The sequence below is a fragment of the Mastomys coucha genome, unplaced genomic scaffold (genome assembly GCF_008632895.1).
Source record: "Mastomys coucha isolate ucsf_1 unplaced genomic scaffold, UCSF_Mcou_1 pScaffold23, whole genome shotgun sequence".
In the NCBI taxonomy this organism is placed as follows: Eukaryota; Metazoa; Chordata; class Mammalia; order Rodentia; family Muridae; genus Mastomys; species Mastomys coucha.
Genome location: NW_022196906.1, coordinates 41,797,076 through 41,811,093, shown reverse-complemented (window position 1 = coordinate 41,811,093; position 14,018 = coordinate 41,797,076). Strand labels below are relative to the sequence as shown.

The following is a 14,018-nucleotide window of genomic DNA, read 5'->3' as shown; positions in this document are numbered from 1 at the left end:
CCCCCCCCCCCGCAGCACCAGTACAGCTGCTACCAGTCTGGCTAGGACAGGGTCTGGGTCAGTCCCTGTGTACTGGAGCTTGCTGGAAGCGGTGGCTGAGGAGTCTGTCAATCATGGAGGATTACTGCAGTTTGGAGTAGAACAACAATGCAAAGATTAACCTGAGATTTGGTTCGTATTAGAAGCTGTTTGAGCGCAAAGCCAAAATCAGCCCCTACAATTCGGTTGTCTAAAGTGTCGGGGGAAGACAGCTTTGTAATGAGAAGAGGGCAATGTAGGGCACCCAAGGAGACTGCACACACCTAGCTGAGAACAGGCCCACAGCCCTCTCAGAGAAGGGAAAAAGGGCAGACTGTAAAGTGCTTGCTTTTCTATTGTCCTGAGACATTAGTGACAATTTCCCCAGCTGGCTGTTTGCTCTTGAGGTAAAAGGTATGTGTTTGGTATGGTTTGCAGCACTTAAAATTATACTCCATACCTGTAACCCCAACAGTGCAGAGGCTGAGGCAGGAGGATTTCCATGAGTTGTACATCAGCCTAGGTTACAGAGTGAGTTCTGGGAAGCCTGGGTTACTGAGTGAGACAGCTGCCTCAAAACAAACAAACAAACAAACAAAAGAAAGAAAAGAAAGGACAGATTAAAAAAAAACAACCAATTACATTTCTTGAAGAGGGAGAAGCTATCATAAAAGATTAAGAAGAGCAGGAAACAACTCTGCTTAGAGCATCAGCAGCACAGGACAATGCCATTACCCTCTGAAGAATCCACTAGGTATTTAGTGGATGTTAAAATTACTGATCAGTACAACAGAATCAAGTTGTATTCCATGCCCTGGAGAAACACAGTTCTGTGTTGACAATACGGTCTATATTCACAGAATGCTCCCCCATAGCTTTGAAGAATTCTTCAGGATCAGAAGTAAGTATTACTAAACAATGATGCTCTGTGATAAGAGAGGGCTTTTGTTCTGCTTGGCTTTTAATACAGCACATATGGGTTTTTTTGCCTGCATAGATGTCTGTGTGCTGTATATGTGCCTAGTACCCACAAAAGGGCATTGGATCTCCTGTAGCTGGACTTTCAATGGTTCTGAGCTGTCACGTGGGTACAGGGAACCAAACACAGGTCCTCTGGAAGAGCAATTACTGCTTAAACCACTGAGCTACCTCTTTAGTCATCTTGTCTTATTTTTAAATCCCAGGCAACTACAAAGGTGCCAGGGCCTGGTACACAGGAGACATTTAACAAATTATCTGTAAAAGGAGTGACTAAATCAGGAAGAAAATCAGAAAAGCAGGAAGCATTAGGTCATGGCTTCTGTGCTAGCTGTACCACAGAGGAAAGTAATAGGAAGAAATACACAAGTCTGTCTTAGCCCTCAAAATAAGGTAAATCTGTGGGTTTGTCTGCTTTGAAGGTCAAGCCAGCTCCCCAAATTTGAGGATCAGCCCAAGTAATATGACTGTTGAACCTGCATTTTTGGCACCGTTACCTGGCATTTCTGGCATCTCTAGGGATACTATCAAGAATTTTGCTTGACTATTCTTTTTAAATTTAAATCCTTTAATCTTCCACAGAATCAGAATCTTATGGTGAGCTAAAAACCACTAGGCAGAGTGTACATTATGAAAGAGCTGGATCTGTACACCAAACCAGAACCATCTTTTATCCACAGTGACAGCAGCACTGGGTTGTCCGCGGGGCACAGCTACAGAGTGCAAAGGCCTTTCTCTCAGGAATCAGTCTCAACTTTGGTCCTGTGGGCTCTGTTACCTACTACAGACCACAGGAAACTTCAGGAACTCCGAGATGTCCCTGGTCTGGACTTGTACAAAGAATGCTAGGTTACAAGCTGGGCTTCAATCAGAGATCTCTCTGCTTTGATCGTTTCTCATAAGGAATAATAATCACTGAAATAATCTCTCTGAAACCCAGCTCATTGATACATATACTGGAGCCTGTTGGACACAGATCCTAGAGACCAGACAGCAACAGGCTCAATCTGAGAACACAGCTGTTTTTCACTTTAAGAATACAACCTGGGAACAGAATTAACCTGGGAGAGCCGGAGGAGCTAAGCAGTTGCTATGGGAAGCTTTATCCTCCAGTCCAAACAGGAGAGAGTTCCCAATTTCCACGTTTTTCATCCTCCATCACCACAGGGCACTATCAATATCACAGAAACATTCATTTTGTCACAGATAAAGAACAAATTTTGATCATCTCCCCAATGCTCAATTTTCCTCTAGTTGAGGGAGCTGGGAGGTAGGGGTCGGGGGAGAACCACCTACCCTTCTCTAGACCTTGGATGGATGGGGATATGGATTTATAAAATACCTGGCTACGTCCAGTCAATAAAACTCATTTTGAGAGCCATGCCCACGTATGCGATTAGCTGTCAGGTGGTAATCTGAGCAGGGGATGTGCTCCAATACTGGTTTCTGGTAGCTTTGTTTCACCTTCTAGCTTTTTCCTTCTAGACTCAGCTCTTCATTGGTTTCTCTCTTTTTATAACTGGGCAAAACCCAAACAAAATGAGGATGTCTTGCAAAACATTCTAAAGAGCAAGCCTATGGTGGCGAAGACAGAAGGCACGCTGAAGGAATCTCAGCTCAGGCTCCCCTGCCTCCAGAGCAATACTTTCTTTCCTTCAGCACAGCACTCAGAATTCCATACTGGGGGTCACAGCTTCCCTTTGAATTCCCAGCTCATGTCACCATGCATTGCCACCTTGATGCTATTTAGACAGTTTTCTTTTAGCACGCAGACAGTGAACAGGTCTCTTTAAACAGGCTGTTATTTGACAGGAGCGCATTCCCTCAGATCCAAAGCTGTACCAGCAAGGCTACAACCGTATCATACTCTGCTCTAATCAACCATGGTGTAAATCTGGGCAACACACCTATAAGACATTTGCAAGATGGGGAAGAAAAAAGCAGCGCAGAAGGACCTTAGGGGTCATATGGCTCAGCATATTGAAAAGGCACAAGCGTTCTCTGCGAAGCTTCTGAGAAAGCAGAGCTTGGAATTCTACCTTGCTAACATAATTATTTTCTGTTTTAAACATTTAGCTGCACGCTGCTGTACCCTTGCTGGGCCTCAGAATGAACGCTAGCAAACTAAGAGCCCTACTGTATGTTCTTCATTCCCAGCAATGTTCCTATGAGAAAACCTTATTAATGAGCTTGCAAACGAGCACCCAACAGGGGAATGTCACAAACAAGAGCGGCTAATGCCCCAGAAAATCAAATAACTCAACACTTGGCTGATTGTGGTGCCTTTCATATTTATAATAAAAAAGAGGAGGGGGGACTTTAATTCACTGATTCTGGAGGGGTCAACACCTTGCTGAACAAAACAACTCATTTATTTATGTTCAGAAATCTCCAGATGATAAATTACATTGATGTTAATCACTTCAATGCATACTACACAATTAATATCTGTACTCACCAAAATTTAAGGGTTATTAAAAGTATGACAGCACACACATCTGGCTGATTTTTCACATAATTGGGCACAACAATTTCTCCTGGTACCACAAATAGAGGTGCTAACAAACAAACACTACAAATACTGGTTCAATTAATTAGGACTTGAATCCATAAGACCAAAAAAAAAAAAAAAAAAAAAAAAAAAAGCAAGGCCCAGTTACAGCTCAGACCTTGTCTACTATGCATCATGGAGGACTCCATGTGAAGGGGACATTACACTCCTCCCTTTCTTTTTATAGCTCCTCCCTCTGTCACCCTTCAAGCAGGATAGTCAACAGCACAGTGACAGAAATTTCATTTCCCTCTGAACGTCATTTGTAAAGCAGGACCTAACTTGTATGGGATTCCACCACCAGTAGCTTAGCCCTGCTCATGGCCTGGTTGACATTCATTTATCTTAGATGGGGCAGAGAGCTGATCCCATAAACTTTCCTTGTCCAAAACTGGCCAGGATGAAAACAACTGAGGCTACTAAAGGTACTCAGACCAATGTGTCTTCCAGGCCTTCTAACTCGGGATAGAGGGTGAGGGCTGTGAAGGGGTTCACTATTTCCTGATAACTCTATGTTGATCCCTGATGATATTCTGAAGAAATTTTCTTAGCTTACAAAGGAGAACAATGGTATATTTAAAAATTTTTAGATTAAAACACATAATGAATGAAATCCATAATTTTATGGCTTTTAACATTGTTAAGTTGAAACAACAGTGGCCTAAGGAAAATAGGTCTTATCAGTGATTGAAGAAATTAGCAAAACTCTATTGGGTAGATGACTTCTTATATTGCAAGCAAAATGCGGTGATTAATTTAATTCATGCCTCCTACCCAGTATATTGATATCAAGGGAGTTTTTAGGGGTTAGTGACCCTATAAAGGTGATAACTTCAGGGACTTGAGTCAACTTAAAAGGGGCAAGGGGAGAAGCGCACTGCTGTTCCTCATGGGTATCTCTAGTAATTCAGTATCTACACAGACCAAGAATCCTATCTCTTCCCTTAGACAGTGATGCCTGTCTGCAGAGAAAGAACTGCTGTGAGGAAATGGAGCTGAGCTCCCACCACTGGCTAACAGCTGACTTAGGGCCTAATGCACCTGAGCTTCAGTCCTGGGGACAGGAGGCCTTTGATAGGGAAGAGCTACTGGTATTCAAGGAGACTCAAGTTGGCTGGGAATGAAGACATGCTGGCTGATTTCACAAGGGTCAGCACAGCTCTGGGAATGGAAAAATATTCATAGACTGAAGGGCCAGGTGACTTTCTTAAGTTCCAAGAGTCTTAATTAAGATTACAAACCAGACCCCCCCACCATTTATATCAAGTGCTGCAATCTATAACCTTCCTTTATACAAGATGTTTTTCATCTATCTATCTATCTATCTATCTATCTATCTATCTATCTATCTATCTATCTATCTATCATCTATCTATCTATCTATTAAGAGCATCAAGAATCTAATGTTTCTATAATTTTAGTTGAGGGAAAGGCTGTCATGGTGAAAAGATCAGCAGCTGCAGACTCATTTTTGAAGGTGTTACAGTGACTCTCCTGAAGGGAGGAGCCCACACCATTTTGTTAGATTGAAGCCAAATGGATTCAGATACAGAGCTGTATTCATTTTCTTGGAAGGACAAATCCCTCTTGAGTCTACAGAAAATGAAAACAAGGCTAGGAATCATTACCACATTTTCCAAGGGTAGGAGGTAGACTGCTTGAAATATTCTGCATTTGGCATTGAATGTAATTTTGTAGGTGGGAGGGGCTATACTCCATTTAAAAGATACTCTGGGAAACTACTTAAAGGGTTTAGGGGTGGAAACTGGGTGGATATCCACTCAGGACTCACAAAGGAGCTAATGTATTATTAAAGCTAATGGGCCCCTACAAGGAATGTTAATGGATATTAAGTTTGCTTAAATGAATTACATATTAACAAAGTCACAAGAAATCTAGTATCTGCCAATTTAGATAATATCTGATCATTTCTGTTTTCCCATTATAGGGACATTACACCACAATAGTTTTACTGATATGAAAATTATAAGCATGATGCTCATAATGAAGCTATATAATGAAGTAGAGGAAATGAATTAACAAGAAAAACCTGCACTCTCTAATGTAAATTGAGCCCTGCTCGCAGGGCAAGAAGAGGTTGAGACAAGATGGTCTCTTATAAGCAAGTTTATAACTTGTTCTACTTGGACAATTTAAATACACAATAAAAGGGTATCATCTGAAAAATGGCTTCCAAAGGCAAATTCAAACCCCCAAGAACCCATGAATATGGCCTAGTTTGGAAAAGAATCTTTGCATGTGCCATCTTAAAGATCTCAAGATGAGAAAACTTGGATCTGGGTGGGCCCTAAACTAAAATAGTGACAGTGTGTCTCTATATGACACACAAGCCTCCTGAGTGATGGGAATGGACTATGAAGCGTCACCCAAGACCATCAGAAAATACAGATATTTGTATTACAATTTATAAGAGTAGCAAAACTTACAGTTATAAGATAGCAATCAAAGTAATTTTATGGTTGGTGGGCCACCAAAACATGAGGAACATAAAGGGTCACAGCACCAGGAAGGATGAGAACCACTGCCCTAATCCCTTGGGAGAACTCCCAGAACACTTGCCTTATAAGAAGCAAAAGGTCTTTGGAGGGAAGGTGGTCCAAATAAGCCTTTGATTTTGCTCCTTTGGTTGTGATTGGATTTCTGTGGTTTGGGGACAGGTCTGTGGCACTACCAATTGTTAAGGTGGTCCTAAGGCACTAACATAAGAATTCCCACAGTTGCCAATGCTTTTCCCCCATCAGATCCCTAACCACTGCTTGCCCACCCAAACCCTTGCAACACCATCCACTAGACATATCCACTAGACATATTCCACTGTATCCTGGGACTTCCACAGGTCGGACTACAGAAGAAATCTGATGAAAAGTGAGAGAAGAGGACCACTTGGTCACAATCTTGGATGGAGAATGGCTTTAGACAGAAGGATCACTCCACCCTCTGCATCTGAAGCAGAAGAGCCTGAATGAAGGAGGAGACAAGGGGACTCTCTTCTTTAGTTTACCGGGGATGGTTAGGGACAGTCTCACTACCATGAAGAATTATGGATAAAGTTTAACTTCCAACTCTTATCTCTAACTAAAGCTAAATAGAACATGCACTTTAGAACAAAATGTTGGTATAGAATGAGAATAAAATCTAAACATCCAGTGTTTTGACGAATTAGAGAGGGAAGGGGAATCACTAAAGACTTAGTTGGCCTGGGAATGATGACAGTCAACACTGAAGGAAGCTGATTTCAAGACACATTAAAGCAGACTGGCACTGTTTTAGCTTCATGTCTGAGTCAGACGCAGTATCTTTACATTCTCATTGGCGTTCGGTAATACAGTAGCATTTCAGCAGAATAACAGGGGAAAACCCATCTACACCATACAGAATGCATACAGACTTCCAGTGAATGACTGCCAAGGAGCTTCCAAGCACGGGCCTCAAAACAAGACACTTGACTACTTACACTGCACTTCTAGATAGCGCTGGGTCTGCAGGTTTCCAGTGACTGCAGGGTGCTCTACCTGGCAGATCACCGGGACCCCATCATCCTCCTTGTGCACCTTCAGCATCAGCTGACTGGTCACAGTGTACATGTCCGACCACTCTTCCACCTCTGATTTGCCTGTGGGAGACAAAACAGATCACGATCCTCTTCTTTTCTCCCCACCCCCAACAGTGTTATCTTAGGTAACATGATGGCAACATCATAGGTCAGGGCATTCTGGGACTGGAGACCTCCTAAAATGGTTATTTCCCTTAGTTTCTTTCTTTTCAGCCTTGTATACAGTGGTTCAGATACATTCCAAACCTAAGCAACACACATTATTATTAATTCAAATATATTATGTATATTTCTTCTACCTTGGAACCTTCTGCCAAGCCAGTTGCATGTTCAACCATTTTGACACTTGGCTGCCTGTGGCATCAGGAAAAGGAAGGAAAAAAAGCTTTTCCTACAACCATGAGAACTTCAAATGTCTACAAGGCTGTCATGCCACTGAAAACCCAGAGTGAAGTCCAAATCTCCTAAGTAATTCCGTCAGCAGTGGAGGCAAAAACAAGCCCCATTGCCTACCCCCATCACCCACAATTAAGAGAGAAAGTAACTAAATGGATTTATATAATTGAAATTGTAATTGAAATGTTTAAACTCTGAGACTTCTGGAAGACCACAAGAAATGCAGTGGCAGTGGGCTAGAGCAAAGAAAGAAATAGGGCTTTGGGCCAGACGGGAGACAAGTCCAAGAACACCCAGAAAAGGAGGGAGAAGGCTTCCGGAGGGAGTGAATAGGTCTAGGCAGTCTCTTCCTGCACCCAGCACTCCCGAAGCACGGCACACCATTAACTTTCTTTGAATGTTTTGTACGTATCAGTCTACATTTAATGGCTCAATTCACTTAGACAGAAGCAGAGGGGAAATAAAAACTTCCTTCCTTCTAAAAGCATACCTAGGAAGTACGAATTTAAGACAGAACAGGCTTTTGGAGGTTTGCTGGTCTCCTTTTCTGGATACAGACTTCCATGCCACCCTTCTAAAAGGGCCATTTTCTTCCTCCAACTGTTTATTTATTTAATGAGCACACATATAGAACTTATTCTGCTTCAGGCACTTCCTCAATGCTTGCAAATATTCACTCACTTCATCTTCATAACAACACCCTAGTTATTACTGTTCTCTAGAATTTAGAGGAAACTGAGGCACATGGCTAAGTATTTCTGTTAAATAGAGGTGAGTTCCAGAGTCCTCTGTTCAGGCATTACTTTCAGGGCAACCTAGAAAAGAAACGGAGCCAGAGGCTGCCAGCTGTGAGAGACAGGAGAAGCAATATAAAATGCCCAAATAGGGCAGGGCTCTAAAAGCTGTCTGTAGGGTCGCTCCAGTCAGAGACTGCAGAAGAATAGGATGGCAAACTGGGCATCAGAATTACATGTTCACCAGTAAAGTCATCTCTGTAAACTCATAATTAACATAAGCTCTTAGTTTGTAATGCAACAGTTTTGCAGGAGAGCACATACCCACAGCTGATGGATGGTGTGATGCATGTGAGAATGAATGGCCTGGAACTTTAAAAAAAATGCACAGCATGAAAATGTGGGGTTCTCAGCCATCAAGCACTATAAAACAGGATAAAAGCAGTGAATTTTGAGACAGAGACAGAGACAGCGACAGCCTCTGACTTCGGGATATCCCTGACACAGGCTCTTCCTGGTTGAAGCATTCACATTTACAGTTTGGTTCATCACCAACTCTCAACCCACAGAGGGTTGGATATGAGCGAAGGCAACGAAACCCATTCCGTTCTGGCCTCAGATGTTTTTGCTAATTGATTAGAAGCTGTATCTGAATGGATGGTTTTGCTTCAGGAGCAATTGTTTGTAACTTCCACAAAGGCCCCCTTGCTAGAGTCGCGTGCCAGCTAACTGCTTTCCGCCTGGGCGGTCTCCATCATACCTTTGAGTTCCTTGTTCCCTTTGAACCACCTGATGGTCGTTGCTGGCTTGCTGGCCATGGCAGTACAGTTGACTTCAATCTCCTCCCCTTCAACTGCCGTGTCTTTCTGGATATCGATCATCAAGTTACGTGGAGGGACTACAAATTAAACACATATGCTTTATAAGCATCGGGCCTGTTTATGGACAGATTCTCCTCTTCCTTAGGGATCAGTGTTATTGTTACCACTAAAGAGGCAAACAAGGGACACTGCTGATGGGATCCCTTCCAGATGACAAAATAAACTGCCAGAGGAGGGGGAAGAACTGAATAGACAATGTCATGTAAGGTGGATCAGGCATAACCTGTTAACTCAGAATGTCTTTCCTAAATGTCTCCTAGTTAGTGACCAGTGACCACTCTCCAATTCCTGAATTATTACTGACTGAGGATTAACAGTCCAGACATTAGTCCTAAGAAAATGGATAAGGAAACAGGTATAAAATCAAGAGGAGCAGACACTATTGAAATCAATGTCCTTACCTGGATGCCCCTGAAAGCACTGATTCTCCTTGAACTCAACCCTTGGATTGCAATCTTCATAGGAAAGACTTCAAAGTCGACTAGCATAGATAAAAAGCTTAGGGTCCCTTAGAAGGACCACTCACCACAAACACCAATGGAAAAAGTGTGCCTCAGAGCCGGCTTCATTGAACCAGGACTAGAAGAAATTGGGACACACTCCTGTCCTCCAGTGGGCAGAGCGCCACTGAAAAGAAGGTTCAGCAGTACAGGAAATGCCAGGTCTGTGCAGGCATTTGCCATACTCCAAATTCCAATGCTCAGATCTTGGAAACCAAAGGAGAAAGAAGTTCCCAAGTGCTTGAAAGGCATTCTGATAACAGAATTAAAACACTTCTCTATAAGCATATTAAATATTTCTGTAATAAAATAGTCAAAACAAAAGGCTTGAGGGCCGACACACTGACTAGCAACCGAGGGTTTATGCCTGACAGTAGTGAAGATGATGACTGGAGCTATTTTTTTTTTTTTTTTAAATATGAAACTGAGTTGAAGGTGAAATTTCATACAATGTGTCGTCCTACCTCAAGACTGAGCCTCCTGAAATAAAAATCAGTAAGAATACAGAATTCAGTAGGGTGAGTCTAAGAATATGAGCCCTGGCCACCATGAATAAGCAAAGACAGGGCTGAGACTTATGATTAATAAGTTTTTCAACTCAGAAGAGAAACAAGAAATTAAATATGTATAAACATGCCATCCTGACCATCAAGTTGAATAATACATCTCTGATACTGCTTCAATAAATTATGGGATTAAACCGTGTTATTTGGGATTTCCAACTGCTCCAGTCCAATGTGAAAATTCTGTCCACAGGAAGACTTTCATACTGAATTAGAGCGATTGAAAAGTCTTCTAGAGGCTGATGAAAAGGGGGAAAACAAAATGATTTGTTACATATGTTTCTCAGCAAGATGGCACACTGTGGCGGCAGGGAGGGGGCAGCTGCTGGAGCAGACGACCTGCTCTCTAGTCCCCATGCACAAGGAAAAATAGCAATGTTTGCTCAATCAGGTGGCTTGCTAATATGGTCTGGCCCAAATGAGTAGTTACTCGTGGCAAAGAACTACCCTGGCTTACATTTTAAAAACTAAGCAGGAGACAATTTAACACCCAGTTTAGAAGGGTACATCTGATGCAATTTTTAAAGACCCAAAAAGGGGGTGACAAAGAAATTGGGGTTGAGTTGGCTGACTGTGTCCTTTACATAGTTTATTTGTACAAATGTCGGCCAGGTGGGCCATAGACTGCCACGGACAGTATGTACTGGGGATAAGCAGGCACTGCACTCTGGGTGCAGGATGGCAGCAATGGTGAAGGGAGACATACTTCTGTGGATCAGATGTTCCTGGAAACCACCGACTAAGCCTGAGGAACAAAGATCTTGGAATGTGACAGCACCACAGGAGACTAGGGTATAATAGGGCAACCTCACAAACAAATCAGGGCCCAGAAAAGAAAAGGTGGTCTTGCGGTCCCCAAGGAAATAACAACAGTAATGAAAAGGTCCTTGAAGTTGGTACACTGGACACTTCCTGATGAGAACAATAATCACTAACATCATTGTTGGAGTATGGTGCTAAGGGTACTAGAGAGGGCAAACAGCTAAAGCTACACTGACAATGCTGGAATTCCTCTGAATGGAGTATTTCTCCCACTTTATGAGAAACACGGTGATGGGCACTCAGAATGCAGGCACTTTCTTAGTGGGAACAGAGCCAGAGGTAGCTGAGACTTCACCCAGGTACTAAGTCTCAGGGGCACTCGGTATGGATGCTGTCTGCCGGCTGTGCTCTGTGTTCTGGACACCTTGCCCTTATTCTCTCATTTTTTCTGGTAGGTCTGATGACATAATCAAACTCCTCCCCTGATACCTCCCATAACCTCCCCTGCCTACTCATTTCTTTCTGAGTTACTTTTCTTAAGGGTAGGACTATTCCTTTCAGTACCCAGTTTCAGAAGTCCTTGATCACTGGGCTCTGTTTCAGGGCCTATAGATGCACAGAACAACACAATGATGAAGCTGGGTGGAGGATGAGGCTGCTCACGTCATGGCAGAAAGTGAGCAAGGAGAATGGACCTAGAAGGGGCCAGGGCAGGACGACATAGCTCCAAGGACATGCATCCCATGGACATTTCTTTCAGGGAGTCCCTGTCCCCTTTCTCACAGATGCTCTCATGTTACAAATCAATCCCACTATGAATTAAGTGATTAGGTGGGAGACCTCAGGATCTAACCACTTTCCCAAAATTGGTAGCTGGTGAAAAGCCCAGAATACATAAAGCCTTAACACATAATTCACATTCAAACTGTAACAATCTCCAATGGCAGCTCTTGGGGGAAACTAGAATAGCCAGAAACTGGAAACAACCTGGATATCCCTCAATTGAAGAATGGATAAAGAAAATGTGGCACATCTACACAATGGAAAGCTACTCAGTATTAAAAACAAAGACATCATGAATTTTGCAAGCAAATGGTTCCATGTCCAAAATATTATCCTGAGTGAGGTAACCCAGTCCCAAAAGGACATACATGGTATGTACTGACTTATTGAGTGGATATTAGCCATAAAGTATAGGATATCCACACTCCACTCCACAGACCCTAAGAAGCTAAACAAGAAGGAAGGCACAAGCAAGTATGCTTAAATCTCCCTTAGAAGAGGTAATAAAATAGTCAAAACAGGCAGATGGAGGGAGGGAACTGGTAGGAGAGAAGATGAGGAAGGGAACAGGATCAAACTAAGGAAATAAAAACAGAAAGGTGTACATTACAGGACAAGGAAACATGACTGGCACCTTTCGACTTTTGTTTGGGGGCTGAAAGCTTGACAGGTGGTTAAGATTCATCTCTGACTTTTTCCACACTGGTCTTAGCTGTGTGCCCTTTACCTCTGTTGTAAATGGTACACTGTATGTCCCTGTGACCTTCAGAGTAATTGGGTAATTCTGGTTCCCAGGATTACCCTCCTGTGCAGCTGGCATCTTCTTTACCTTGAGCCAAGGGAAAAGTGTGGAAAACTCCAAAAGCCAGAAAACATACCCTGTGTAGAAACACAATGGGCTTGTGTGTCATTGAGGTCATCATTTTGAGAAGTAGCTCAGTGATTTCCCAAAGCCCATAAGTAGTTTTCTCAGGGTGTGAGCAGTGTTGCTCCTCTTGGTTGAGATCAGAGGAAGAAAGAGTCAAGTCGGGTGGGGGCTGTCTAGTTATAAGTATAAGGTTTGATAATTTGTATTTTTTTTTTTTTTTTTTTTTTTGGTGCTAAAAGGATACTTCTCTCAGACTTTCCTCCTTTTATGTAGAAATTCTTAGAACTAGAGATACTCACAGAAGTCTACATTTCTTGGGCTTTTAAAGAGCAATGAAGAATTGGACAATACAGATCAGGTGACTTAAATTTGCCTTTCCGAAAGCTGAAGGTTGGAGAAGAAAAATGTATTTTGGCCTACTAATCCCATCCCACTTTTCTTCTTAACTCCATCCTGATTTTATAATGTCTATCCGAATACAAAAGAGGTAAACTATGAAATCCATTCTAGAAAAATGAATTCAAACTGTTGCCAGCCAGAATACATATACATGATCTGATCCACTGAACAGATCCAGCCAGTAAGAAGTGCCTGCAGCCATCAGTGGAAACAAGCCCAGACTTGTCTGAGAAGAAGCACGCAGAGGAAAACCTGAATGAAATCACACACAGGGAAGCACCAGAATATAGCCTCGAATGTCAAGGTTCCTGTTAGCTAACCTCAAACTTATAAGAGTGCTAATTATAAACATTACGCCTACAACATTGAAAAAAATCAGCAATATCAAGATGAGTCATATTAATTACCACAAAAGAGGAGTCTTAAAGCTGATCAGTATGTGGAATCTCACTCTAAGACCCTTTAAAATAATTAGGTTCTCTCGTTCCCGGAGTCTTAAGAGTGAGCACTAATCTTAGGAGGAAGGGACTGTAGTAATATTAGCCATGTATACAGTAAGTGCATTCATCTCGGCACAGTGTCTTCTCTCTCCTGTTCATTTCCTCTTAAGAACACAATATAAAGAGTCCTATATTCTGTGTGGGGATAAGGACGGGAACGCTTCACAAGTGGAAGACTGAATGAATGGTCCCTAAGGCACACGAAAACCATTTCAGGAGGGTTTTTGGTTTACACATGGATGAGATCTAAACACAAAGCAATAGCATAGAAAACATTAACAGTCATTCTTGTATCTTATAATTATCCTAAAGTTTTTGCTGAATTCATTAAATACCTAAAAGTCATATGCACTAAAATGCGCATCTTTAGCCTATGGAGGAGTTTGACAGCTGTGTAAATACATATGGAATCCTATTCAGAGCACCACGGATAGCAACGGAGATGCTAATCCACCATTCTCCATTCATTATAATATCTAAAACTCTAAACCTTAGGAGGAAGGCTTGAATG

General features: G+C 42.3%; 1 protein-coding gene across 6 annotated transcripts in view; it reads right to left on the bottom strand.

The window, feature by feature from the left end:
• The window catches only part of Cadm1 (cell adhesion molecule 1), a 325,077-nt gene that overhangs the window by 46,933 nt on the left and 264,126 nt on the right, over positions 1–14,018 (bottom strand). For all 6 annotated transcript variants that reach the window (XM_031345160.1, XM_031345165.1, XM_031345161.1 and 3 more), the window contains exons 4-5: positions 9,012–9,149; positions 7,023–7,181 (exon numbers count right to left, since the gene is read on the bottom strand). In XM_031345160.1, the coding sequence (XP_031201020.1) occupies positions 7,023–7,181; positions 9,012–9,149 (297 nt within the window). The remainder of the gene's footprint in view (positions 1–7,022; positions 7,182–9,011; positions 9,150–14,018) is intronic.